The sequence below is a fragment of the Anabas testudineus genome, chromosome 1 (genome assembly GCF_900324465.2).
Source record: "Anabas testudineus chromosome 1, fAnaTes1.2, whole genome shotgun sequence".
NCBI classification, from domain to species: domain Eukaryota; kingdom Metazoa; phylum Chordata; class Actinopteri; order Anabantiformes; family Anabantidae; genus Anabas; species Anabas testudineus.
The window spans coordinates 25,903,315-25,918,400 of NC_046610.1; the positions used below are offsets into that span (position 1 = coordinate 25,903,315).

Here is a 15,086-nt window from a genome sequence, read left to right on the forward strand (position 1 = left end):
GCTGGGTAACAGAGTAGGCGGCGCAGAAAGCTGCCGGGCCGAAGATCACTCTCTATCCAAATCATGGAGTTGGAACTTAACATTATCACGCAGGAAAATATTTGGGACTTTTGTGTTATGGTACTCACAGAGACGTGGCTCAATCCTACAATTGCGAGGGAGGCTGTTAAGTTAACAGCACTCTGTCAGGACTGGAGACTCCGATAAGAGGAGGCGGTCTTTGTGTTTCACAATTATTAACTGGTGCACAAATGCCACAATAACGGACACTTACTGCTTTCATGACCGGAAGTATTTAGCATTAGCAAACAGGCTCGCCCAGGTGGAGGTGATTTTAACCAGGCCAACACGAAGACTGTGACAAATTTTTGCAAGTGCAAGGGCTGTGTGTTGCAGAGACAAAAAACTTACACAAAATATTATGAAGACCAAAGAAATAATAATTGACTTCAGACAAAACAAGGATGTACAGTACACAAACCACTGTACATCAGTGAAAAGGAGAGTGTAGCCTGTTCTACCTACATCGCAGAGGACCTCTTATGGATTGTCAACACCAATATGTTGGTCAAAAAGGCACAAAGCAGGTTATACTTAGATGCTTAAACTAAGAACAATCAGTAAGATAAGTCTCTCACAGCATTCGCTTGTGTCCTACTACCGCAGCACTATGAGTGAGAGAATGAGAGTGTCCTTAAGAACAACATCCTAGTGTGGTATGGAAGCAGCAGACAATAAGATTGCACATAACTACACTAATTCCCAACTCCCAGCCCTGGAAGACCTTTTCACTTCCCCCTGTCTTCAGAAAACCCACATTATTCTCAAAGCCTCTCTCCAGTCCATCTAAATTTCATTGTATATCCTGTACAATAACAATAACTCTATGAAAGAATAATGAATAATTGATGTATGTGAATGTTATACCTAAATACCATTGTAATATAATAATTAGACAAGAAATTCATCACTTATGGTGCATTTGCCTGGAAAGGGTCCTAGAAAAGACTACTGTCAAGTCTGGAAGATTGTTTTTTGTTTGTTGTTTTTCCTGTTTGTCAAAAGAAGATCAGTACCTGAAAAAGAGAGCGGTAAGCTTCGTCCTTCCTCTCATCTTTGAGGTTTCCTACATTTATCGCTGTGACAACCCATTTTTTCTCTGCTGCGGTGTCCAGTATCACCTGAAGAGTAGAAAGACCTACACACACACACACACACACACACACACACACACACACACACACACACACACACACACACACACACAAAAATGCTAGGTTAAATTAGATTACTTGTCATGTGACTGTAGTGTCCATGAGTACAAGCAAAGTCCTGCAGATAACTCAGAATTAAAAAACCTTCAGTGTTACTGGCATTTTACAGCAAATACTAGAGATAAAAGGCTACATCCTAATCATTTGCAGATGCAATGTCTCTTTGCTCAAAATCATGCATGAACCTCTATATTAATTTTTCCCAAACGCAGCTTAAGAAGAGAAATCCCCCATCTCAGTAAAAAGGAAATATCAATATTTTCTCAATAATGTCAATATTTTGGCAGACAGAGCAAATACCTGAAAATCAGGGCACATTGATGCACAAATCATGTAAAAATACAACAAAATACGTAAAATACACTGCCTCACACTCTCCTTTTACTGTTGTTGTTTTGGGTTTTTTTTTTTTTTTATTTCACCAAACGTTAAAGCGATCACCAATGACAATCATCATCAAGAAGATGGTTCCCCACTATCATTCCCAGCTTTTATCTCCTTAGATGTTTTCTTTGCTTGATTCATGCCAATAGTTTGACCCTTCTGAAACAGAAGGAACGTCTATTCCACGACCACAGGATGTGTCTTCCGATATGGTTGCTTAAGTAATGATAAGCTACTCACTGCATCAGTAAGGGGTAAATACCTATCTGAGCTCTTTGATAAAGAAGAGATAATATAATTGCAGCTCTAAGGTAGCAAAGTAGCAACAACACTAAAATCACATTGTCTGTAATAACTAATGAAAATGTCATTACCTCTGTCACTGTCATATAGGTAGGCAAACTTCTCCCATTTGTAGTACTCCACTAATGAAACCAATGGACCCTTGATGTCTGGCCTCATCTGCAGAACAAACTGATTCATCCCTTCTGCTGGAAAAGATGGCGTTATGAAGGAGACGTGAAGTGTCTCACAGAAGGATGTGATGGTGTTAACAGACTTCTTGTCATAGAAGCCAAAGATGGCGTAGACACCTCGTGAGAACTGGGAACAAACTAAAAGGGAGAAGAGAATATTTTAGTAAAATATTAAACAGAATCAGACGAAGAGCTTAGCACAGAGACACAGCAGCAGGATAACAATGACACAGGCTTCACTTTATGCTAAATCAGTCTCACAGTATGCACCAGACAAGAAACATGTTCCAGAGCTTTTATAATAAAAATTAATTAATGAATTAATTAGTATGTCGTTGAATGTATATACACTGTTCAAATAAATTTACGAAACACTTAAAAATCAGAGCATAGCATCAAGTCAGTAAAACGTCCTTTAGTGGGCCCTGTGTCCACTGCCTGGCACAGTGGAGCTCAACTGGCATATGCCATAGAACACTGGGATTGGCAGGTCCTCCACTGGCACCTGTGTTTTTACAGATGAGAGCAGATTAACCCTGAGCAGACGTGTGACAGACATGGGAGGTTTTTGAGAAGCGGTGGAGAAAATTATGCTGCTGTAACATCATTCATTATGACTGTTATGGTAGTGGGTAACTGACGGTCTGGGAAGGCATATCCATGGAGGCCACAGCTGGGATTCGCGCCCCAGTCTCTACATGCAGGACCATATAATGTTAGATTAATATGTGTCATCTGCACCATTATCACAAGTTATTCTGTTGTTTACTATAGATTGAATAAGTGGAGTAAGTATGCAGGGATTAAACAGATAAGGTACATATAACCTTGAACCTTGATCAATCTTTAGATATGTACTTACGCCCTGTAGTCTCAGGGCGCTGGGAAAGGCTGCTGTGTTTTCACTATGACAAGTCAGTGCTGTTAGTATAGTTTAAAGCAAAAGTCACATAGGCACAGTCTTACCTCTGACAGTCAAAACAAAGTACTTGACTCACCTTGTTTTTAGTCAGTTACTCAACACACTATGATTTTAGTTGGATTAGGGTGAGTCTTAAAAGAGGGTTTGCAGAAGTAGTCCGAGTTGTAGTTGTTTTGGATGCCTGTTGTAGCACATCATACCCACATTCTGTTTCACTTCACTAAAATCAGGCCTAAAACCCCAAAGGATTACAATAAGTTATGCATATATCTCTGATGTGCAAGATAGCATTGTGAGGCTGTAAAAAGATGCCACAAAGTAGGACTGTAAAGTCCAAAGACCACCCAAGCTTGGCTATCCAATGCGAAACCATCCATATCTGAACAGGTGAAGCAATGGAACGACTAAGATGACAACATTTTTGATTAACACAACATATTACATATACTTGTGTAATGTGAGTGTATGTAATGCCAGGTACACAAGATAAGGTTTAACTTTTCACAAGACTGCAGCCATAAAATCCACCAAGATAAATGTCTAAGCTTTATTATTTGGGTACAATACTAATGTTTATTTGTGAATTTAGACAAATATGTCTTTTGCACCAAAGTTTAAATAGTGCCCAGTTTTTGATGTCCTGATAAAGAATCTCGACAGTTAGGATGTATGAAAACCAAGGCTGGCTTCCTTTCAAGGAACTCCTCCCTAGCTGCTTAGCTCCTATTCTCCAGGAGCTAAATTTAGTGTATCTCTAGATCCAAATGTCATCTGGTCCCTTTTTGTGCTCTTGCTGGAAGGACCTCACTCAATGTGCTATATTCCTTGTTGTTTTGGAAAAAACCAGCACAGACTACTCTGTCCTTATCTGTGCACAGACCAACCTTACATCAACTAAATTGATAGTGTTGTGTCACATCTCCACTGCAGCACACAATACGATCATGTAACCTCAAAGCTAAATTAGCTCAACTGCTAGCTTTATCCCCTTAGATAAACATACAGTATAACAATGTCAAGTCAGATTTTAATAATGCAGCAATTTGTCGCACTAGTGTAAAGTAAATGCAACCTCTACACACAAAATGATAATATACCAATACTTATAAAGTCTGTAAACATCGCTAAAGTGTAAACCCCATTGCTGGAAACTGTGTTGTTGAAATGCTGCCATTCTGTAGGTACTTTTTCCATGATTGTAATGGTCTATTACCAGGCTGTATTTCTATCTTCTTCTTGCAGGAACAAATCCTCAGAGAATCTGTTGAACACCTACAGGTAAAACTGCCTTTTGTTGCACACACACTCCATTAGTGCATGTGAAGGCAATTAAGACACAGGATTTCCCATTACAAGATGCAATTTGTTCGCACTTGTAAACCCTATCTGAAACCCTGCAGTTTTTGTCACTGTGTGCTTTATCTCACATACGTTTTTCAGCACCTGTGTTCTGAAGGTAGAACAAATGGCAGAACAGAACTTGTTGACTGACACAAACCTTTTTCAATCTTTCTTTATAAGCACATGATTGGAATATAAAATTGATAATTTTGCTTGATTTTAATATTGATAATAAAATGTATCAATAAAGCCAACATTTTAGAGATGTCTTTTTAGCTTAAAGGTCAACAAAGATAAGTTCCTGTGTCTGTGTGTCTGCTATATTTAGTTGTCCAACTTCTTGATCTTGTTCTTTACTAGAAATATATGAAAAGCTCAGTTCTATCTATCTGGGTAAGATATTGCATTAAAACACATTATATACTCCATTAATTCCTGTATTTAGGAAGTAAATTAATGCACATCAAGAAATTTAAACATGACTAATCCATTAATAACCATATACAGTGCCAAGTGTCAAGTCAATAGTATTAACAAATATAATGTGCCTAAAGTAAAGAACAACTATAAAAACCTCACAGTCGAGTAGAAAAGGTATGTGAACCCTTTGAACGATAATTGGAGTCAGTTGTTAGCATAAGTTAAATTTAACCTTAGTTCGGAGGTGTGGACTAGAGCTACTTCGCTTGACAAAAAAACACTAACTTTTTGAGTTTACTCCCCACAACAATCTACAAATGAGCAGTCTGTAACTGCTCTACCAAGAAGTGGGCGGCCAGTCAAAATGACCCCAAGAACACAACAAGCACTCTTTATTGAGGTAAAGAAACAACCCCGATTGACAGCCAAAGATTTGACATCTGTATTCATGAGTCTACAGTATCTACAACATTGAACAAGCACGGTATCTATGGCAGGACACCACTAAGGAAGGCTGCTTACTAAAAAGAACATTGCTGCATGGTCATGCAAGATGAATATGTCAGCCAAAACTTTGTAGAAGTTGTTTGATGCAACTGGACAATGACTCAAAACACACAATAGAATGGCTTCAGGAAAACAAAATCTGCCTTTTAAAGTAGCCAAGTCAGAGTTCAGAGCTCAACCCTCCTGCCTTGGAGGGGACATTATGGAATATCTGTTGCATTAATACTTACTATACTAACCAGACTGTGTGGTCTCTATTGGATTAAGGTCTGGGCTTTGACTCGGCCATTCCAGAATATTCACCTTGCTCTCAGTAAACCATTTATTTTCGCTGTATGCTTCAGGTCATTGTCTTGCGGGAAAACAAATCTTTTGCTGGATTCATCTGACCCTCTACCTTAACAAGCCTTCCAGGGATGGCTGCTGAGAAGCACCCACATAGCATGATGCTGCTGCTGTGTTTGGTGTGTACCAAACACAGCATCTTCTCTGATGGACAAAAAGCACCATTTTGGTCTCATCAGACCACAGAACCCTCTTCCACTTGACGATGCAGTCTTTCACATGCCTCTTGGTGAACTCAAGTTGTGATTTAACATAGGTTTTCTTCAACAGTGGCTTTCTCCTTGCCACTCTCCCATTGCTTGTTACTCCCTCAAAGTAGTCAAATTAATGGACACTCAGATTTAAACCAGATTATTTTGTAGAAACCTGTTTTCACTTTGGTATTATTGATGCATTTCTCTGAGACAATTTTTGCCAAAGTCAATATGAAAATAATAAGTAAAGTATGCCTATAGTATGAAACATCCAAGGGTGTGAATACTTTTTATAGGCACTGTACGCCTCACTCTCTACAGTGCCCTGTGCACTGCGAGAGACCTTGTATAAATAATTATGTGCACATAAGCACAGAGGTTTTTGAGGTCATCTTGCCACAGTCTGATACTGATATTACAAACTATAACCACTGGATCTGTCATTTCAACTGTGAGATTCAGATTCAACTGTGGCTTGACAGCGTATTTTATCTATTCAATATGAAACTGTGGATGGAACAGATAAATGCCTCTCTCAGGTGGTTATAAAGTGACCAAAATAAAGGCCAAGGTCAGTAACTTCACTCATCAGTCTTTCTTTAATGTATCAATTGAAACCAATCATGGTTTTACTGGAGAAGTTGTGCCAATCTGTTGTTGAAACTATAGAATAAGTCCACTTTGGTTATTCAGGAGTTTGAAAGAGTCTAAATAATCTTTGACCTACACACTAATGTAAAAGTAAATTTTTTACTGTCTTGCAAGTGCATGCCGACAACATATCACTTCATTATGGCTCTGTTGGTTCCCCCCTTGAATTTAGACATATAAAGGTAGATTTGAACTGGAATGTCATACGTTTCCACTCAACATAAAATGTAATTCTGTAGCATGCAGGATTCCTGATTAGAACAGTTTCTACCAAACATTATTCCTGCTTATAATTGAGATTCATATTTGTTCTTTGTGAAGTAAATGGGGTCCTGATGTCACACTATCAGCACATCATAACTGTAGCAGGTGCAAAACACAAGTGTAGGCAGCAGAAAAAGAGGATTCCATGTATTCACTGCTTCACAATACACTGCACTTAAATAGCAGAGCGTTATACCTCAGGCCATCATTACATCATGCTCTGATGAAGGCACAGTATACTGCATGCATGGAGTCCTTGTCCTCACTGTTTCTACTCGTTGCTCTGCAGTCAGTGAATGTGAATTTTAACACAGCCAACACTGTCCTGGTTAAAAATAACCACATTAATGTCTCACAAAAATGTAGGTCTCCAGTAGGCCCAGTTAACTAAAACTGCTGTGACATATGCTGCAGTTTATTCTTGGCCACTGTTCACTGTGTAACACTCCAGATAGTTATTATTGAAAGGACAAAAGGTTGAACATTGTTTTATTGTTTTCAGGATTTTATTTGTCCACTGCATTTTAGACAAGTCTGGCCTTCCTTGGGGCACAAAACAGGAATGACCCAAATTCACAACCTTTATAATATTGTAGCTAGGCAACCTTGATCAGATAAACACTCCCCTTTGTGTGTGCATGTGTGCGTGCGTGTGAAGAAAGCAGTCCCTCTTGCAAACAATGCATACAGCTAGTAAAAGCTAAATAATGTGTATTCATATTGACGTGTCAGATCTTGAGATATTTCACTTCTTTTTGTGTTTCTCCTTGAAAAACTTTCAGGCACAGTGCCAAGAGAGTGACAGAGGTTTTGCACACGCACACAACATGTCTATTATTTCTTTCTTTCAATTGATATGTTTTATATTTTTGTTTTTTTAGATTTATATATTATATATCCTCATATAATATTCATACATATTCATATTTCAGAACCAAAGGCTTGTCAGGGCAAATATTTCAGAAAGAATAATGGAAAGGACTCATGCATTGTTTTGTTAATAATAAGAATAATGTGTAATAAACAAGCAATAAACAGCAATCCATCATGTATTTAACAGTGGTCAGAACAAGATAGCACAGCCAATACTTACAGCAGTTAGTAACAGCAAAGCTGTTGGCCACCTCCAGGTTATCTATGTGTGGAGTCAGTCTGAAATCTGCCATCCCAAACTGCACCATGCCAACTCTGAATGCACTGTACTCCTGGTCTGCACCCCTAGGGAATAAACCACCTAATGCACACACACACAGACACACACACACACACACACACACACAGTTGTCACTAAGCATCTGTTACTCCTGATACACACATCATTAACAAAGTTAAATTAAATACAATGAACTAGACTTAACAGAAATACATATAAAGGCAGGAATAAATTATCAAGTCCAGTATAAAAATTGATCCCAGATTAACAAAAAGAAGTAAAAATGCACAGCTTTTGAAGGGAGTTCCCGAGACAAATATGTTATTGTTCTTGTTTTTGTTAATGTTACTGTTTACTCTATTAGATAAATTTGATCTTTTAACACCACACACACCTGGTAGGCCCTGATTAACTAAGAAATCCAAAATTATCCCAATCTTTGAAACTGTGTGTTTCATTTGTGGGCGTTTTGCAGATGATCTCAGAAAAACTGCGTGACTGCCAAAGGTGCAAACATGGTGGAGGCTTTTGCATGTTTTACTGATATCTGTGATGCACAGTTAAGAGAATAACCCGTGTAAACAAAAGAGGAAATTCGATCGAGATGAATTAAAGCTGTTAGTGAGAGAGGTTAATAATCATTTTAGTGAGCTACCACAACAAAAGTATTACAAGAAGAAACACATTGTGGAAATCCAGCAAGAGAAAGCAGGGTCGGCAGGACACACACACATGTACACATCCTCTCTTACCTCAAGTGAATCAAACGGATGACTTACTTTTATAAGAGATGCAGGCAAAAACCTCATGAAAACAGTATCTTTCAATTTAGTTATGTGTTGGTTTCGGGTTAAGTCCCTCTCAACCAATAGCTGAATCAAATAGGACTTTGTTTTGTGGAGTATTCTTTAATTTCTTCTTTGGCTCCTAACTGCAGCCTTCTGTGCACAAGAAGACTGCACCTGCTTTTAGGTATCAAATGCCACCACAATCCCAGCCACCACAAAAATTCACTTTTTGATAAATTGCATTATTTGCATTTTCTCCTCCCTCCTTCTCCTTTTGCGCACTTGGGCAAACACCTCACTTTGCATATTTATCAAGGCAAAGGTACAAAATCTACAGCCTGCACTATTTTGCTCATTTCAAATATGCAGCCCTCCTGGCACAGCCTAAGAAGATCAGTTCATGATATTTTTTGCAGGTGTTGTCAATTCTTCACATGAATATACATAAGTACATGCAAACCTTTGGTAAATTAGGGCCTTACACTACTTTAAGATGTATCAGTGCTTTCTTGTTTTGTGTGTTATTAATTCCAAAACACACTGTGTTTGTGTTGTGTGTAACAAAATGGATATTAGGATGACAGTTGTCGAGTAAATGGAGAGGTTTTAGTGCCATTTGAGATGTTTCAGGGTGTCATGGGACACAACTTGGTCTATGAAAAGAATGACCTGCTGTGGAATGACCTCCAGAGAGCTGTTGACACCAGACATGGAATCTGTCTGAGCTTTGGCAGATTTGTGAGGAACCAGCACTTTAAATATTTGATGGGTGTTTTCAATATAAAAGTGGTGGTATCAGGATAATTGTCCTTTTCTGTAACTTTGCAGCAACACTGACATCCACTTCCAACATTGAGTATGAATGTCTCTCTGGAGAAACTGCTTAAAAATGTCCGCTGCTGTCTCCTCCATCTCTAAGATGGATGACTTTTCACCAGCAACATTATTAGTTACACCTGTTCAAATATAGTAGATACAGTCTGTCAGGTTCAGTTCAGTCTAGCAGTTGTGATGTAATAAACCAATCACATGGTAGCAAATCAGTGCATTTAGGCATGTAGACAAGGTCTAGACGATTAGCTGAATTTCAAACCAAGCATCAGAATGGTAATGGAGTGACTTTGAACGTGGCATGGTTGTTGGTGTCTGAGTACTAAGTGCTGAGAATTGATACACAAATATCTTTAGGGTTTACAAAGAATGTTTTGAAAATGATGAAATGGTCTCCACAGTCACCAGAGCTCAATGCAGCAGAGCACCTTTGAGATGTGGTGCAACAGAAGATTCACATCATGAACATGCTGCCAACAAACCTGCTGCAACATTTATTTATTTATGTCTTTAATCTTACTTTCTAATTGAACGATTTCATTTTTTTACTTGTTTTCAATCATTAGCAAAGATGCACTGAAGAGGAACAAAAAAATCAATACCAATTTAAAAGATTTTACCTCAACTCAGTTGCACGACTATTTGTGAATCTGGCAGAATTAGGTCAGATTTCCACACTTGTTGGCCCTGAGAATCGAGGCTGAGGCCATACAGTATACGAGTGTGGCTGCCCGCACTGAGGCAGAATTACGAGCTTCTGTGACGGATGAGTCTTAACATGCTCGCTGAGCCTCTGCCAACAGAATCAAGGCCACTGTTATTAATGGCAATTAACCTGGGTCACATGGACTCTTTTTGCCTTCATGGCCTGCCGTCAGTTTTTGCAGAGAGTTTAGGATTCTTGACAAAGCATTGTGGTGGCAACGAGGAGGGTGATTCCTTCATATCATCGTAATATGTTTACTGGACTTAAATAAAGGAACCCTTTCTACCTCAAATTCTTTCTACTTCTATATGTGATTCATTAATTAATGAAGTTAATGGACTGTCTGTTGAATCAAGATGTCATGACATCTAATCATCTCATCTTGACCTAGTCTGGGTCTATGTAGTACCGGGTTGGGGATATTTGGAAATAAATGAAATAAATTCATGAAGGATACTTATTTTTATAAGTTCATCCACTTGGTATGAGTTTACCCTGTGTTAATGTATGAAAAAAAAAAACATATTGGATTAAAATGGGGTGGGAACAGGACATCCATCCAGCTATATAGATGTCTGCTCTATACTCTTTGACGCTATAATAAGCGAGTTTATAATATAGCGTTTCGGGCCTAAGGACCCTGTCACCAGCAGCAGTCTGATGACATTGCCAGCAACTGTTCACTACAAACTGTGTGAGTGCACAGTTCCCACATAAAGGAATGTGTCACTTGAAATGCATTTACTGCAATAAAGTCTCCGCTGTTGTCTCCTGCCTGTGGCTCAGAGGACAAATCCCCCTTTCGTTTCCATCAGTAACAGTCAAGTCTGCCACAGCTGGTCCTCCCCTTGTTGTGTTTGTTATGTCTGCCTTTGTCTTTAAAGAACATAGGAAGCTTCGACAAAAGGAACTAACGGATCTGAAGCCTGTTACTAATATTAGTATGGTTGAGATCAGAAAATTCTTGTAACCTAATTAACTTTTATATGTTTCGAGATTCTTGTTGCTACATGCTCTGAATAGCGTGTAGAGATCATACAGAACTAATTATTTGTCAGACACTTTTGTCGCATGAACAAATTATCAGAATGATGACTAAAAGTTGTAGCGTAATCTTTTTTTTTCATGACTGAGGAAGAATAATTACAGAGTCACCACATTCACTTATGCCAAGATTGGTACATTTGAAACAATTTAGGTAACAAAGTGATGTAATCCCCCACAGACAACCCACACAGTAGCTCACCTCTCACTGAGAAAGTGGCTGTTTTTTAATCCACTTCAGGTTATAGTGCACAGCCACAGCTCAGATATTCACCTCACACACACTGTAGTGTACAGCAGGTTGGCAATGCAAACTGCCACTGATGTAAAGAACATGTATTCACTATGGGAATGCAGCATCTAAACCCGCCTAACAGGTGAGCCTGCATTTTAGGTCAGGAATCAACAACCTAAGGGCTCAACGGCTTTGTCAAAAAATATGGATATTAATCAAAATGTTGTATCACTATAAAATGGGATAACAAAATAATAGTAAAAGGCTTAGACCACCACCACTTCCATGTACTGCTGGATGAAGTCAACAGTGCTGCTCTGTAGCAGTCCAGCAGCTGTCCAGAGGGGAGGTTCTGAAATAGTTTGTACTTCATGCTGGAAATGACCAGGGGTTAGATTTGGCAGAAGTTTACCAGTGCTGAGCTCCGCTTGTGAACGTCCACAGGACCCCCGGGCAGTACTGAGTACCATCTCCTTCAACATCACAGTGTTGGCACTTTTGTTTGGAACGTTACAGCTTTCAGACTACGTCCAGTCACCAAACAAATGTAGAATGCAACACACTCTCTTCAACTTTACTAAATTGCTGTGGATTTTAAATCGTATGTTCTTCTTGATATTGACAGAGAGGTGCTGCACATTTTCAGCACAGCAGCAAAAATGTCAATTAGCGTGTCTGCTAAGACATTGTGATCTTCTTACTGTAGTTTAATAAGCAGAAAACAGGTCGCTGCTACACAAATGTCAAAAATGAAATTGCAAATGGGAATGACTGCCTAGATCCAGATGATAACAGGCAAATTAAAAGTCAGTTCTGAATCACCACAGCACAGATGGATAAAAAAACAACTTGAGGACTAGAATATTGAATTTGTTTTGGTCAAAGTGTTAACTTGTCCAGCAACTTGTTTTTTGGCTAAATACTACACAACTAATTACATTTCCAACAGGCATCTGCTGTCACTAATGTTAGCAGGCACAGACACCGAAAGACGACATGTGAAGACTTCACTTGCTTTGCATCATTATGTTAACATGACCACTGAGAGCACATGAGGCTATAGGCATCACAGCATGATGAAATTAATATTTTGAATTCTATTTGCAAAGCAAAGTTGTGACAGTGACAACAACGCAAAGGTAGTCATGAGCTTAATTAGCAACAGCTCAGTATAGACTGGGAATAAAATGAGTCTTTCAGGAGTAAAGAGGAGGCAAAGTCCAACCATTCTGAGCAAATATCATAATGTAATAAGAATAATGTTTCTTAGCAAGGTTTTATTAACCACAGTTTAAAGTATCATTTAAAAATTTAGAAGATCTAAAGGCATCTCTGTACTCAAGATACAAAAACGAAAACGAGGCAGGTGCATAAAAAAACTACAAAATTCAGTAAACTACTGCCAGAGAACAGTCTAAATTCAAGTTAAATCTCTATGATGCCCACAAAAACCCCCACACAAAAAAGACCCAGGAATGCCATCACTTTGTTTAGGCCTTAACTTATTTATGATGCACCAAAGCGGAGGAGGAAAACACAGTCAGGCTCCTCAGTTTTACTGTTGTTGCCATCAAATTTAAAAAGAAAATTTCAATCAAATTTTGTTGAATGATTACTTCTGTTTTTATTGACATTAGTTTATAGTTAATGACACAGAGTTTAAAATGTCATTGTCAACAACAAGACTCTTACTTTTCTTAATGATTTTTTCACGGCAACAGAAATCTGTGACAACAAGTCAACCAACTCTAGGTCTTCTTTTCCTACCCACTCATGCAGAAGCAGGTGCCGCTTGAAAACAACGACGGACAACAACAGTGCAGACAAAGTGCACAAACACACCAGGGTTAGGTTTAGGTTTTAACCAATCATAACTATGATTGGTAAAAATTAATGTTTGCCTCAAAAATGACCGCATCCATGACCTGCACAACATGACTGGACTACAGCTGTGCAAACAAGGTCAGAGTTAGTAAAAACATGAAATTCGTGCCATAAAAATGACTTGATGCTCATCACGATGAGTCATGTTTGTCATGTTACTGATTTTAGCAACTGCAACAGTAAGTGCAAAGTGTGGTCTCCTGCAGAGACCTTGCTGTACCACCAAACCACTCCAACATCCCCCTGACAAACTTTGAGGGTGCATTATAAGGTAAGAGTGGGTTACTGTGTAATGTTCACTAGAGCCACTAGCTGTGAATCAGTTGTTCTTTGCTGCTATTAACGATCTATTCAGTTGTATTGTACAGGAGTCACACACAACAACGGATAGCTTGGGTTAGAAATGTTATAATCAAAATCACCAGAATTCATTTCTCACTCCTTATAACCACTTTAGTAACCTGATAGAATGAATTGATAAAGAACTGCAATATTTAACAACAGAAAACATTTCAGTGACTGTAGGTTGGTCTAATTAAGGCCTCCCCATCCATCTGAATGTAAGGCTATGCTGGGGCTCGTTATTCGTGCCTGCACTCACTCCCACAAGGAGAGGAGCTGCAGGGAGCCGCTAGTGTGAGAGCTGCCTTTGATTTTGTTATGTTAGGTAGTTAACGCACTGCCAGCGAGACGCAGGCGCACATGAGCGCATCCACAAATATGAATATGTTGACATAATTAGAGCACTGCAGCAGCAGCAGGAGGAGCAGGAGGAGCGGGAGGAGCAGGAGGAGCAGGAGGAGCGGGAGGAGCAGGAGGAGCGGGAGGAGCAGGAGGAGCGGCGGCGGCGCTCAGGAGGCCGCTCGCCTCTCACAGCGGCACAAGGAGCAGCGCTGACACACGGGGACACACAGCCACACCAGCAGACACGGAGGACGGCGAGGAGCGTTCAGTCAGACGGACGGACGGACGGACGGACGGAGACAGGAAGAGCACAACGGTGAAGAGAGGCCACGACAGAAAGACATGAATAAGAAAAACCCATCCTACCTATCTGGACGCTCGGAGAGCCGCACAGCACATCGCGCCATAAGAGGGTGACCACCACAAACAGCAGCTTCATGGTGGCGTTCACAGGCTGCTCACGCGGTAGCGGCTCCTAGCAGAACATCTCGTCCGTCACACGCGCTGCGGGCTCATGGCGTCGTTCCCGGCTCCTTCAGCGGCGTCGCGAGCTCTGCGGATGCTCCAGCCACTCTCCGGAGATGCGCGTGCCGCTGTTGCTGCTGCTCCTTCCGATGCTGCTGCTGCTGCTGGACCGAGTGCGCGCGCCGAGCTCTGCCATGGAATGCCGATCAGGCACGAGGGAGAGCCGAGAGAAGCCGAGAGCTCGACGTAAAGCTGCGTTTACGTTTTCAAGACGTTACCGTGCACGCAGGCACAGCACTGCAGCTCTAATACCGAACCATTCTACATCACTGTTATTCACACCATAAACATGTATTGCCCTGATATGACACAGCACGGCTTAGGTTAACAGACTGCCATGTACATATTCAAACATCTGAAATAGTGGGACTTATTGTAATTTTAATCAGCCTCTTATCCAGGAGTGACTCAACCAAATGTTAAGATAATTCAATTCAGTTTTATTTGGATAGCGCCAA

General features: G+C 40.0%; 1 protein-coding gene across 4 annotated transcripts in view; it reads right to left on the bottom strand.

The window, feature by feature from the left end:
* LOC113162551 (glutamate receptor 2-like) overlaps positions 1-14,665 on the bottom strand; it is a 47,409-nt gene extending 32,744 nt beyond the window's left edge. For 3 of the 4 annotated variants that reach the window (XM_026360740.1, XM_026360739.1, XM_026360738.1), the window contains exons 1-4: positions 14,470-14,665; positions 7,872-8,012; positions 2,033-2,272; positions 1,077-1,198 (exon numbers count right to left, since the gene is read on the bottom strand). In XM_026360740.1, the coding sequence (XP_026216525.1) occupies positions 1,077-1,198; positions 2,033-2,272; positions 7,872-8,012; positions 14,470-14,542 (576 nt within the window). In that variant the 5' untranslated portion in view covers positions 14,543-14,665. The remainder of the gene's footprint in view (positions 1-1,076; positions 1,199-2,032; positions 2,273-7,871; positions 8,013-14,469) is intronic. The other variant, XM_026360741.1, reaches the window with a different exon arrangement.
* Between the last annotated feature and the right edge of the window lie 421 nt (positions 14,666-15,086).